The sequence below is a fragment of the Ranitomeya imitator genome, chromosome 6 (assembly GCF_032444005.1).
Source record: "Ranitomeya imitator isolate aRanImi1 chromosome 6, aRanImi1.pri, whole genome shotgun sequence".
NCBI lineage: Eukaryota > Metazoa > Chordata > Amphibia > Anura > Dendrobatidae > Ranitomeya > Ranitomeya imitator.
The window spans coordinates 178,651,721-178,665,985 of NC_091287.1; the positions used below are offsets into that span (position 1 = coordinate 178,651,721).

General features: G+C 45.1%; 1 protein-coding gene across 1 annotated transcript in view; it reads left to right on the top strand.

Annotated features, from left to right (window-relative positions):
• GRB10 (growth factor receptor bound protein 10) overlaps nt 1-14,265 on the top strand; it is a 424,392-nt gene that overhangs the window by 236,701 nt on the left and 173,426 nt on the right. The window contains exon 5 of the mRNA XM_069730339.1: nt 6,363-6,498. Within this exon, the coding sequence (XP_069586440.1) occupies nt 6,363-6,498 (136 nt within the window). The remainder of the gene's footprint in view (nt 1-6,362; nt 6,499-14,265) is intronic.

Here is a 14,265-nt window from a genome sequence, read left to right on the forward strand (position 1 = left end):
AATTCTGGGCTAAAAAATTATTTTTGAGGAAAGAAAATGTATTTATTATTTTCACTGCTCTGTGTTATGAACTTCTGTAAAGCACTTGGGGGTTGAAAGTGCTCACCACATATCTAGATAAGTTCCTTTGGGGGTCTAGTTTCCAAAATGGGGTCACTTGTGGGGGGTTTCTGCTGTTTAGGCACACCAGGGGCTCTGCAAACGCAACGTGACGCCCGCAGAGCATTCCATCAAAGTCTGCATTTCAAAACGTCACTACTTCACTTCCGAGCCCCAGCATGTGCCTAAACAGTGGTTTACCCCCACATATGGGGTATCAGCGTACTCGGGAGAAACTGGACAACAACTTTTGGGGTCAAATTTCTCCTGTTACCCTTGGGAAAATAAAAAATTGCGGGCTAAAAAATCTTTTTGAGAAAATAATTTTTTTTTTTATTTTCATGGCTCTGCGTTATAAACTTCTGTGAAGCACTTGAGGGTTCAAAGTGCTCACCACACATCTAGATTAGTTCCTTTGGGGGTCTAGTTTCCAAAATGGGGTCATTTGTGGGGGATCTCTAATGTTTAGGCACACAGGGGCTCTCCAAACGCGACATGGTGTCCGCTAATGATTAAAGCTAATTTTCCATTTAAAAAGCCAAATGGCGTGCCTTCCCTTCTGAGCCCTGCCGTGCGCCCAAACAGTGGTTTACCCCCACATATGGGGTATCTGCGTACTCAGGACAAACTGGACAACAACATTTGTGGTCCAATTTCTCCTATTACCATTGGCAAAATAGGAAATTCCAGGCTAAAAATTCATTTTTGAGAAAAGAAAAATTATTTTTTATTTTCATGTCCCTGCATTATAAACTTCTGTGAAGCACCTGGGGGTTTAAAGTGCTCAATATGCATCTAGATAAGTTCCTTGGGGGGTCTAGTTTCCAAAATGGGGCCACTTGTGGGGGAGCTCCATTGCATAGGCACACAGGGGCTCTCCAAATGCGACATGGTGTCCGCTAACAATTGGAGCCAATTTTCCATTCAAAAAGTCAAGATGCGCCTTCCCTTCCGAGCCCTGCCGTGTGCCCAAATAGTGGTTTACCCCCACATATGAGGTATCAGCGTACTCGGGAGAAATTGCTCAACAAATTTTAGGATCCATTTTATCCTATTGCCCATGTGAAAATGAGAAAATTGAGGCGAAAAGAAATTTTTTGTGAAAAAAAAAGTTCTTTTTCATTTTTACGGATCAATTTGTGAAGCACCTGAGGGTTTAAAGTGCTCACTAGGCATCTAGATAAGTTCCTTGGGTGGTCCAGTTTCCAAAATGGGGTCACTTGTGGGGGAGCGCCAATGTTTAAGCACACAGGGTCTCTCCAAACGCGACATGGTGTCCGCTAACGATGGAGATAATTTTTCATTCAAAAAGTCAAATGGCGCTCCTTCCCTTCCGAGCCTTACCATGTGCCCAAACAGTGGTTTACCCCCACATGTGAGGTATCGGTGTACTCAGGAGAAATTGCCAAACAAATTTTAGGATCCATTTTATGCTGTTGTCCATGTGAAAATGAAAAAATTGAGGCTAAAAGAATTTTTTTTGTGAAAAAATAGTACTTTTTCATTTTTACGGATCAATTTGTGAAGCACCTGGGGGTTCAAAGTGCTCACTATGCATCTAGATAAGTTCCTTGGGGCGTCTAGTTTCCAAAATGGGGTCACTTGTGGGGGAGCTCCAATTTTTAGGCACACGGGGGCTCTCCAAACTTGACATGGTGTCCGCTAAAGAGTGCAGCCAATTTTTCATTCAAAAAGTCAAATGGCGCTCCTTCCCTTCCAAGCCCTGCCGTGCGCCCAAACAGTGGTTTACCCCCACATATGAGGTATCAGCGTACTCAGGACAAATTGGACAACAACTTTCGTTGTTCAGTTTCTCCTTTTACCATTGGGAAAATACAAAAATTGTTGCTGAAAAATCATTTTTGTGACTAAAAAGTTAAATGTTAATTTTTTCCTTCCATGTTGCTTCTGCTGCTGTGAAGCACCTGAAGGGTTAATAAACTTCTGGAATGTGGTTTTGTGCACCTTGAGGAGTGCAGTTTTTAGAATGGTGTCACTTTTGGGTATTTTCAGCTATATAGACCCCTCAAACTGACTTCAAATGTGAGGTGGTCCCTAAAAAAAATGGTTTTGTAAATTTCGTTGTAAAAATGAGAAATAGTTGGTCAAATTTTAACCCTTATAACTTCATAGCAAAAAAAAATTTTGTTTCCAAAATTGTGCTGATGTAAAGTAGACGTGTGGGAAATGTTATTTATTAACTATTTTGTGTCACATACCTCTCTGGTTTTACAGAATAAAAATTCAAAATGTGAAAATTGCGAAATTTTCAAAATTTTCGCCAAATTTCCGTTTTTATCACAAATAAACACAGAATTTATTGACCTAAATTTACCACTAACATGAAGCCCAATATGTCACGAAAAAACATTCTCAGAACCGCTAGGATCCATTGAAGCGTTCCTGAGTTATTACCTCATAAAGGGACACTGGTCAGAATTGCAAAAAACGGCAAGGTCTTTAAGGTCAAAATAGGCTGGGTCATGAAGGGGTTAAAGGGAACCAGTCACCAGGTTTGGCTGATACGAGTTACAGCCACCCCCTTTCAGTGCTTAACTACAGCATTCTATAAGGCTGTAGATAAGCCCCTTATCCGACCTGCAAAGAAGAAAAATCTTTTATTATACTTACCTGTGGGGCGGTCCGGTCCAATGGGTGTTGCAGGTCCTGGTCCGGCGCCTCCCATCTTTTTGCGATACCACCCTCCTGCTTGCTTCATGTGGATGACACATCCCTGCGTCATCCACACGGGCTCCCCGACACTGTGTGCCTGCTCAGTCGTACTTATCTACCCTGTTGAGGGCAGAGCAAAGTACTGCAGAGCGCAGGCGCCTGGAAAAGTCAGTGGCCCAGCGCCTGCGCACTGCAGGAATTTGCTCTGTACTTAACAGGGCAGATAAGTACGACTGAGCAGGACCGCGATTCCAGGGAGCCATGAAGCAAACGTGGGAGGTACCGGACCAAGACCAGAGACACCCCCTCGGACCGCCCAACAGGTGAGTATAAGTTATTTTTCTTCTCTTGCAGGTCGGATCGGGGGCTTATGTAGAGCATTATAGAATGCTGTAGATAAGCCCTGAAAGGCGGTGGCCATAACTCATATCGGCCAAACCTGGTGACAGATTCCCTTTAAGTCAGGCAACCTAGATCTCTATGTAAATACAGTGCTAAATCTAGACTAGATTAAAAAAAAACTAATGGCTGAACATGTTTAAAAAAAAAAATAAAAATTGTAGCGCCAACATATTCCGCAGCACTTTACAATTAAGCGGGGATACATACAGACAATAAATTCAATACAAGGTAGGACAGTTTAAAGTTACATTAGGAGTGAGGGCACTGCTCGCAAGCTTACAATCTACAAAAGTTAAAGCAAAACTTGTTCTAAGCTTTATAGTTCTACTAATACTACAACTCTGCTACTCATCAGAACTGTCACTTTTAATTTCTGGCAGAGTGGACACTCCTGAGTGAAAGACTGGAAAGCATGTGCTTCTCAAGAGATTACTTTAGAATATCCGTTTAAAGGGAATCTGTCACATTTGGCCTACAGTATCTAAACTATTAATATTGGCATACAGGTTATAGACTGCTGAAAAGTCATCCCCTGTCTGCGTCATATCAGATGTCTTGCTCATGTTTTATCACTTTTATATAAATTACCTCTTCCAGGCTTGGGGGAGGGCACTGCATGAAATAGAACTCTGCCCCCAGAGCTTATTTTACATGAAGGGGCTGTTACCAGTGTAATGTGTGGTGGCCACCCTCTCCTCTCCTGATCTCACTGCATAGCTGTGTGATTTTAGGCTACGTTCACATTGGCGTTCCGCCAATGTGCGTCGCTGTTGCGCCGGCGACGCAGCGGCGACGCAGCGGCGACGCGCCCCTATGTTTAACATAGGGGACGCGTGCGTTTTTTGGGTGGCGTTTTTGACACTTGCGTCGTTTACGACGCTAGCGTCGGACGCAAGAAAATGCAACAAGTTGCATTTTCTGTGCGTCCGATTCTCGTCAAAAAACGACGCACGCGTCGCAAAACGCGCGCGTTTTTGCGTGCGTTTGCGCGCGTTTTTTCGTGCGGCGCGCGTTGCGTCTCCGACGCAGGGCGGCGCAACGCTAGTGTGAACGTAGCCTTACCGGACACATCTGCAGGTTCCTCAGAGCTTCAGCTTCCATCTCACAGGCAGACAGAGCTGTAACATTGCTACAATACAGCAGACCTCAGAGAAAAGCTGAAAATGTGTTTGCAAGCAGGCAAGGTTAATTTCTCCAGTTCTGTTACGTGCCTCACTGATAACTCCAACTTCATGTGTAATAATCTCTGGAGGCAGAGATCATTTATATGAAGTAATAAAAGGTGATTTACCACCAAGAGGCATACAGGTAGGACTTTTTTCAGCAGTCTAACCTCCATTTCCATATTAATTTTAGGTCAAATGTGGTGACAAATTCCCTTTTAAAGGGGAATCTTTCTTTCACCATGTTTTTGCAAAATTAGGACAACCCCTTCTTGATCTAAATGTTTGGCCCTAATAAAATAAAAAGTGTGGGTTCTAGCATTGTGTGGTGTTTAAAGTTTACTGTGCTAAATATTTAAGTGGTTCAGCTGAATGAAGTTGGCTTTTGGACAAAACAAGATAAAGTACTGTAGTTTAACCCCTTAATGACCGCCAATACGTCTTTTAACTGACCTGAGATATAAGAGAATAGCCTCCCCATACAGGTGACAATCCAGGAGCTGTTGGCTGTACACTATAGCTGACAACTTGCTGTATCAGCGACGATCAGTGTTGGCATCGTACATATCTGTTTAACCCCTTAGATGCTGCTGTCAATAGTGACTACATCATTATAAATGGTTAACAGAGTGTGGGGGCTTCCTATTTATCCCAATCGGTGCCTTCAGATCATGATTTTGTGGTCCTGATGTTTGCGATGATAATTCACAACCAAAGAGCGGCCTTAGTCTGTCGGCTGTTGTAACCTGTTCAGAAGTTACCGACATTTAGGTAGTAAAAATGCACATTGTCATTTCTGTCATACCACTTTGCATTAATTCCTGTAAAGCATCTGAAGGGTTAATAAACTACCTGACTGCAGTTTTCAATATGTCAGGGGCTGCCGTTTTTAAAATGGTATCACATTTTGGGGTTTCCCAATATGTGGGACCCCTAAAGTCAATTCAAACATGGATAGTTCCCTAAAAAAATAAATGTTGTAAATTTCCTTGAAAAAATGAAAAATTGCTGCTACATTTTTAAACCTCCTAAAATGCTAACAAAATAAAAGAACATTTTACAAATGGTGCTGATGTAAAGCAGACATGTGGGAAATGTTGTTTATTAATAGTTTGCTGTGGTATGACCATCTGGATTAAAGGGATAATCATTCAAACTTTGAAAATTGCTAATTTTTTAACATTTTTCTCAAATTTTTGATATTTATTATAAATAAACACAAAACATATTGACCTAAATTTACCATTATCATAAAGTATAATGTGTCACGAAAAAACAATCTCAAAATCACTGGCATTTGTTGAAGCGTTAGAGTTATTACCACATAAAGTGACACTGGTCAGATTTCAAAAATTTGGCTCCGTCACTAAGGGGTTAAAGGGAATTTGTCACCCCAAAAATGGCCTATAAACAAAGGCCACCAGCATCAAGGGCTTATCTACAGCGTTCTGTAATGCTGTAGATAAGCTCCTGATCTAACCTGAAAGGGGCGGTCCGGTCCGATGGGTGTCGCGGTCCCGTTCCGGCGCCTCCCATCTTCATACAATCACGTCCTCTTCTTGTCTTGTCTTCTTGTACTGCAGTGAACAGGCGCCAAGAAAGATCAGAGAGGCCCAGTTCCTGTCCACTGCAGTAGTTTGCTCTGCCCTCAACAGAGCAGACAAAGTATGCCTGCGCAGGAGCCGCGGCAAGAAGAGGACGACATCGTATGAAGATGGGAGGCATCGGACCCGGACCGCAGCGGGAACGCCCCTGGGTGAGTATAATATAACCTGTCTTTCTTATCTTGCAGGATGCATCTGGGGATTATCTACAGCATTACAGAATGCTGTAGATAAGCCCGTGATGCCGGTGGCCTTAGCTTATAGGCCATTTTTGGGGTGACACATTCCCTTTAAATAAGCTTTTTGTATCTTCTGGTTTATTACAAACTACCTTCTATTACTAAGCTGCATTATAGAATTCTTACAGGAAGCGGTTTATTAAAAAAAGCCTTTATTAAAATGTCAAATTTTTACTTTTTAGGCGACTTCAAGAGGAACAACTGCGCACATCATCACTACCAGCTATTCCAAATCCTTTTCCAGAGCTTTGTACACCTGCAAGCTCCCCAGTACTTGCACCAGGATCTTTACCTCAAAATCAGCCTGCCAGCAAAACTGTAAGTATCATAGATGTTACGTTTTAAAAGGAAAGCAAAAAACAAAACGCTCAAATGCTTTTAATACATTTAGAATTGGCTCTAAATTAACACCCGCCACACAATATTTAAGGCACAGATGTTGGTGAGAATGATGACAAATGTACTACCTGTGTGAGAGAAGCTTCCAGAGCAGCACGTGTCTGCTACGGGTGGCCGCATGAATTATAGCCTGACAGTGTGTACTCCAGGCCACTGTATGGCCCCTTGAATACAGCATTATACAATTTTGAAGTAATAAAAAAAAACCTTAACTTTCCAAAACAGTCAACTATTGGTTTTCTGGGGACTGAAAAGATTTAAATGCCGTATTTATTTTTGCAAGTAAGAAAAGATATCTTGAATGTTCATAATTATAGTATGGTGGACAATGAGAAAATTCTAGTAATTGAGTGATATAATTAAAAATGCATGGCTACAAATTATTTTAACACCTTGTTTTTGGGTTTAGGTTTTTACAACATTAAGTGTGTTATTAAATTCATGCACACAGCATTCAGAACACCAGTGGTGTACACCCTTCCAGACTGATAGGCAGCGTTAGGAGGACGTTCCTGGTGGACGGAGTTACCTCTTTCTGCACTTCATCTCCATTACTTGAATCCTCTTCTGTGGGCGCTGGGCAGGCTGTATGCTGCACTGTTCAATCTCCAGGGTATGGGTGACTTTTAACAAGATGGGGTCATGTAATGTATATACATCGGCCTCAGCATATCCTATCGTCTGTATGTACCCCATGAACGTTTACAAATGTTTTCCCTTCACCCATGACAGCACAGCTGAAAGAGGGATCCACCCAGCTACGACAGGAAACTAACTGAAGTAGGGGAACGTTACTGTCCTTTTTTTTTTTATTTCCTGTTTTTGATAGGAACCCTCGTGCTGAAACTTGGCGGTGAAGTTTTTGTGACTTACCCATTCCTGTCCTGGAACTGGAAGAGCAGGCGGTATGACTGTGGGCCGGCCTTTAGGAGATGGAGGCGCCGTCCACAGGTTCAGAAGGGCCTTACTGCACGTGCGGACAGAACAGACAATTATGCTGGCCATATTTGGATCCGCTGTGCCGCTCTCCCTCTCCATCTTCCTGCAGATTCTGTGCTCCGCTGATGTCAAAGGCAAGGCATGCTGGCAATGAGCGTTCCTGGGTGGTGTCGGAGGGGGCGCACCAGAGCAAGATGATGGCGCCCTGGGCAAAATGCCGACCGGCAAGAGTAGGGATTCAGCACCTCCTGGCTGGGGCAGTGTGGAGGGGTGTTTTTCGGGACCGTAGGAGGGAGAACCGAGGAAAGCGCTGTGGATCCCCCACAAACCACAAAATAGCGCTTATGTCAAAGCTCACTCCATCATGGAGGATTTGAGAAAACCGCAGCAGTCATCGCAGCAGCAGCATTCACCACTACCATTGTCCGCTCACCAGCATTGGGCATAGTAAAGGGAGCAGCTGCTCAAGTGGCAGGCGTCCCAGTCAAAGGAGTGGATGGTCACAGGACTCCTCAGTATCCAGGAGGGATATCTTATGTACAAAGAAAAAAAAAAAGTTCCAGTGTCTGGTAAAATCGTTATTTCTTTATGTCAATTAAAAATTACAAGATGCGTTTCGAACGCTCACTTGCGTTCTTTATCACAGCTTCTATCACAGCTATCGTATGTACCCCTGATCAGCCTTTGAATCCGGTACCCTTAATGTGACAGTGGGCGGTAAGTTATCTACGTGAATGTCACCATTTTTAATAGGGCCATTTTGTTGCTTTAATCACCTAGGAGCCTAGCACAAAGAATAGTGTGCCCTAAGCAAGACCCTGCTAGCAGTGCACTGGCAGAAGTGCCTGCTCAGACTGCATCCAGAAAACTATCATGGATTAGACCCCATGTTAAAAAAGGGTAAGTAAAGCACTAAAAAGGTCTCTATTGAGTCAGATAAATTTCCACTGTGTGAGGGAAAATATTGCAGTGAGTCCGCGTCCTTCTCAGACAGTGATATAGAGGGCAGACTATGCTTTCCAGCTGAGAATATAGATAGGCTAGTCAGAGCTGTTAGGTCAACAATGGGCCTAAAGGAGGTAAGAACATCTAAGTCCGTGTTTGGAGGGTTGGAGGAGAGAAAAAAGCACACCTATCCAGTTAATAGCAAGATACAGGCGCTCATAAATGAGTGGAAAAAGCTGAAAAGGTCTAGTACCTTGCCCTCATCCTCAAAGAGGAAAGCACTCTGAGATCTGAGAGTCCCTAATATTGACGGAGCAGTGGCTAATTCTTCAGAGGTCGGTTCTGCCCTTAGAGATCTGCTGGACAAAAAAGCGGATGGGTTTCTTAAGCACACCTGGGAGGCATCTGCTGGGGTCTGAAGCCGGCAATAGCTTGAACCTGTACTGCTCACTCCCTTATGATTTAGCTGCATCAAATTGAGGAGCAGCTTAAGGACAAGACCCCAAGGGATAAATTCCTTGCCAGTATGCCTGTTACACTGAGCGGCAGCTTTTCTTGCGGACACTTCCTCAGACTCTGTGAGGCCAGTTGCTAGGTCAGCAGGCCTATTAAATGCATCCAGATGGGCCTTATGGTTAAAAGGGCTGTCTTGGGGATTTGCAGTCAAAAAATAGACTTTGCTCCATTCCATGTGATGGCAAATCTCTTCTTGGGAAGAAATTAGCGGACATTCTAGAAAAATCCAGGGAAAAAAAAAGAGTTTTCCTGGATTTCTTTGAGGCTAGAAAACCGTCCTTTATTCGGACTCCCATGACAGCACACGAGAGAGGGGATCCGCCCTTAAGGAACAGGAAACCTACAGATACAAAAGGGCGGCACCTCTCCCCATGCATCAGTTGGTTTCCTGTTCCTGAAGGGACTGGATGCCTATAGAAACTACAGGAGTCCAGGCCGGCCGGACCGATTCTGGTGGCGAGAGGGTCTCCCACTTCGGCCGGTGCGGGTACCTGAAGTAGTCACGGTGGCCCTGGCAGGGCGGCACGGCGGTGACTAGGCAGCGAGGAGCGGTCGCCAGGGGGTGTCCGGTCTCCGGGGCCAGCGTCTGGTAAGTCGCCCTTCCCGTGGGCTGTGGGTCTCTCTGGAGCAGGGGGGAGCGCGGCGGCATCTGGGGGGCGCCGATCGGATCGTAGCTGGCCGGCCTCGGCGTTCCACGAGAGCTGCAGCGCTGACAGGAAGCGCTGTAAGCTGTGGTGACGTCGGGGGGCGGAGCCGGCGACGTCTTCCGGATCGGTGAGCTCCTGCGCATGCGCGGGGGCTCCAAGATGGCGGCGCCCACCGGAGATCATGCCGCAATCCCTCCGGAGCGACGATTGATTCCCCACAGCTGCGGGGGGGCGGGAAAATTAAACAAGCAAGCTGGGCAAGGTGCGCTGACCGAAGGAGGGGCCTTATAAGGCGGCTCCAGCAGCATGTTCCCGGGTTCTGGCTCCAATTTACTGAAAATGGATTCAGATCAGGATCAGCAGGTTGTGCTGCTGGAACAAGCATCCCAGAAACCCAAGGAGAAGGAACATGAAAAAAGGAGCGATGGTTCGGGCCGCAGAAGCTCCTCCAGACAGGGGTCTGGAGGGTCAGTCAAAAAGGATCCCCCTCGTGCTTCGGTATTTCTGGGTGTGAGCAGCCACTGGTAAGTGATCTTCGAGAAAGTTCACTTAGTGACTAGTCTCCCCTCATGTGTTTTATGCAGGGAAGGAAAAACGTCAGTAAGGCGAAGCATAGGGAATGTGCCATCTGCGGGGTTCCCTTGCCTGACTCACACCCTAAAAAACTATGTGACCCCTGTATCCAGCAGACGGTGAGGTTCTGGAAGGAGGGGAGGGGGTATAGCATGTAGATTTTACACTCTAGTCTACCTTACTTATCCTCGTAGGTAGCCGAAGAATCCTCCTCTATTACGGCCAGTCTCAAGGAGATGATTAGAATGGAGGTTAAAGAGTCCTTTAAAAACCTTTCACAGTCAGGAGGTTCTAGGCAGAGAACTGAGTGGGCATCTGATTCGTCTGTGGAAAAGGACAAGTCCGAAGAATCAGACAATTCAGCAGCATCATCCTCCTCTTCGGAAGAAGACGCTGCTCGGTTTTGCCTACCCCTAGAAAGGATAGACAAATTGGTAAAGGCGGTCAGAGGCACAATGGGTATATCGGAACCCAAGCCTCAACTATCCAAAGAACAAATGATGTTCAGTTGATTGGAGCAAAAGAAGCGCAGAGTGTTTCCTTTAAATGAGAAAATACAAGATCTTATTAATAGGGAATGGAGGAAACCTGAGAGAAAAGGCTCCTTACCACCTGCGCAAAAACGCCGATACCCTTTTGATGACCCAGCAGTAGGTAACTGGGAGAAAGCACCCAAGCTGGATGCAGCAATTGCCAAGGTAGCTAAACGATCTTCTCTCCCATTTGAAGATATGGGAACACTTAAAGACCCCCTGGATAGGAAAGTGGATACCTTCCTGAAGGGAACCTGGGAGATGGCAGCTGGCTCCTTAAGACCTGCGGTAGCTTCAACCTGCACGGCAAGGTCAATGATGGTCTGGCTGGACCAGTTGGAGACCCAATTAAAACAAGGGGCCTCTAGAGAGTCCATTCTCTCAGCATTACCTGTAATCCAGGAGGGGGCGGCTTTTTTATCAGACGCCTCAATTGACTCCGTAAAGTTGGCAGCTAGAGCAGCAGGACTTTCTAATGCTGCAAGGAGAGCCCTATGGCTGAAATGCTGGCCGGGGGATATGCAGGCAAAAGCGAAGCTCTGCGCTATCCCTTGTAAAGGCGAATATTTATTTGGGCCTACCCTGGATGAACTCCTGGAGAAAGCAGGAGATGATAAGAAAAAGTTTCCCAACCTGTTCAATCCATACCGTCGTCCCTTCAACAAAAGAAGGTTCAACCGGGGAGGAAAGCGAGCCTTTTCACCAGGGAGAGATCGTCCCAGATGGGAGGATAGGCGAAAGCGAGGTACAGGTCTCATGTTTCGCCGTAACCAGACGGAAAATAAAAAACAAGACCAATGACTGGCAATTCCAGTGGGAGGGGGACTATTGCATTTCTCGGCAGAGTGGTCGAAAATCACAAACAGCGTTTGGATAAAAGACACTGTTTCCCATGGTCTCAAGCTGGAATTTGTTCATATTCCACAGGACAAATTTAGGTTAACACCCTGGCGCTCATCTCCCACTGAACAATTCGCCCTAGAAGAGGAAGTGAGGACTCTTTGTTCCAAAAATGTTTTGGTAGAAGTGCCGTATTCTCAGGCAGGGGAAGGGTTTTACTCTCCCCTGTTCCTAATCCAGAAGCCTGATAAATCTTACAGGACCATTATAAATCTTAAGGGTCTCAATAAGTTTTTGGTGAAACATACTTTCAAAATGGAGTCCATCAATTCGGCAATAAAAATGCTTTTCAACAACTGTTTCATGGTAGTAGTGGATTTGAAAGATGCCTACTATCATGTACCCATTCATGCTGATTTCCAACGATACCTGAGGGTAGCGATACTAATGGGGGGTAGGATTCGACATTTTCAATTCAGAGCGCTCCCCTTTGGGATCACCTCGGCACCTAGGGTGTTTACTAAAATAATTGCGGAAGTTATGGCGCATTTAAGAGAGTCAAATATCCTTATAGTCCCCTACTTAGACGATTTCCTCATTGTAGGTAACTCGGTAGATCATTGTCTGTCACAATGGGAGATTGCTAAAACCAAACTAGAACGGTTGGGTTGGATCATAAACTTTGAAAAATCTAAATTACAGCCCCTAAATGTTCAAAAATTCCTGGGGTTAATGTTGAATTCAGTGACACAGCAGTGTCTCCTCCCTATAGAGAAAATGGACCAAATTCAGAGTTTTGTATTAAGAGCAATCAATACACCTTCCATGACACTTAGGCAAGCAATGTCTCTACTTGGGTCACTCACATCTTGCATCCCAGCAGTTAAGTGGGCTCAGTTCCACACCAGGTCCCTACAAAATGAAGTCCTGTTCCATGACAGAGCCTTAGGAGGCGCATTGAATGGAAAATTGACATTGAGGCCGATAACATTGAATTCCCTTAGATGGTGGCTAGATAAACAAAATTTATCAGCAGGGGTTCCCTGGATGATAGATGTCACCCACGTAATAACCACGGATGCCAGTTCTTCAGGGTGGGGAGCCTATATGGGGGACATGGTGGTCCAGGGACAGTGGGAACCCTTCACAACATTTTCATCAAATCGCCATAACCTCAGCTCGCAGGATAGGGGATATACAGGCACTTTCCAGAGCTCCTCCATACACTGAAATCTTGTCAGACAGAGTAGTCCTTAGACCAGACCCAGCATATCTGCCAAAGGTGGCGACACGGTTCCATAGATCACAGGAGATAGTTTTGCCGTCCTTTATTCCTAATCCCTCTAATCCTAAAGAGCAGGAGCTTCATACGTTAGACGTCAGGAGATCTCTTCTTCAGTATATTTCAGCTACTGATAATTGGAAGAAGGATGGGGCACTGCTTCTTTCCTTCCAAGGTCCAAAGAAAGGATTTAGAGTATCGAAATATTTACTGGCTAAATGGATTAGGGAAACTATCTCTCTAGCTTATACAGCAGGTGGGGGGCCAGCTCCGCAGAACCTAAAGGCACATTCCACCCGGGCCATGGCGTCATCCTGGGCAGAAAGATCTGGAGTGTCAGTGGAGCAGATATGTAAGGCGGCCACATGGTCATCCCCTTCCACTTTCTTTAAACACTATCGGTTGGATTTGGGGTCCTCCTCTGATCTTTCCTTTGGGTTAAGGGTGCTACAATCTATAGTCCCTCCCTAAGGTAGCTTACATCTCTGTAAATCTCTCGTGTGCTGTCATGGGAGTCCGAATAAAGCATTAAGCTACTTACTGGTAGCGGCATTTTTCGGAGGCCCATGACAGCACCCTTAGTTCCCTCCCTATTCACGTGGGGGTAGCACTTCCTGATATGTATATAGCGTAATATGTAAATCTCACGTATGGTGTCTTATTACAATAATGGGTTATTTTGTTTCAAATGTATATAATGCATATATTGTATATTTGTGTACCACTAACTGCGGCAGTCCTCTCAGGCTCTGAAATACAACTGATGCATGGGGAGAGGTGCCGCCCTTTTGTATCTGTAGGTTTCCTGTTCCTTAAGGGCGGATCCCCTCTCTCGTGTGCTGTCATGGGCCTCCGAAAAATGCCGCTACCAGTAAGTAGCTTAATGCTTTTGGATGAGAACATTTAATGGGGATGTCTTCCAGGAGGGAGAAGGAAGTGGGAGTTCAAGGGCAGAAAGGAATCCGGGTTTATGTTCCGCGAGACCTCTACATCTTACAAAAAGCCTTCCCAATGACTCCAGGTCAGCGATAGGGGGAAGGATCCCCCTTCCCTACCTGGGTGAACATGTCCCCCACTTGGGTCTTAAATATTGTGAAGGAGGGTCCGAAGATAGACTTTGTCCATCTGCCACGATAGCCCCTCAGGAGGTCACCAAAAGAACAACTTGCCCTGGGAGCAGAGATCCCTGGACTCCTTTAAAAAAAATTAAAAAAAAAAAAAAAAAAAATATATATATATTTGTGCAAGATCCCGAAGGAAGAAAAGGGAAGGGGATTTTATTCCCCACTCTTTTTGATGATTAAAAAAATGGATGGTTCCTTCAGAGCTACTGTATCTGAGGAAACTCAATTTGTGGATTGTAAATTGCTCCTTCAAGATGGAATTGGTTAACACTGCTGTAAAAGTTATA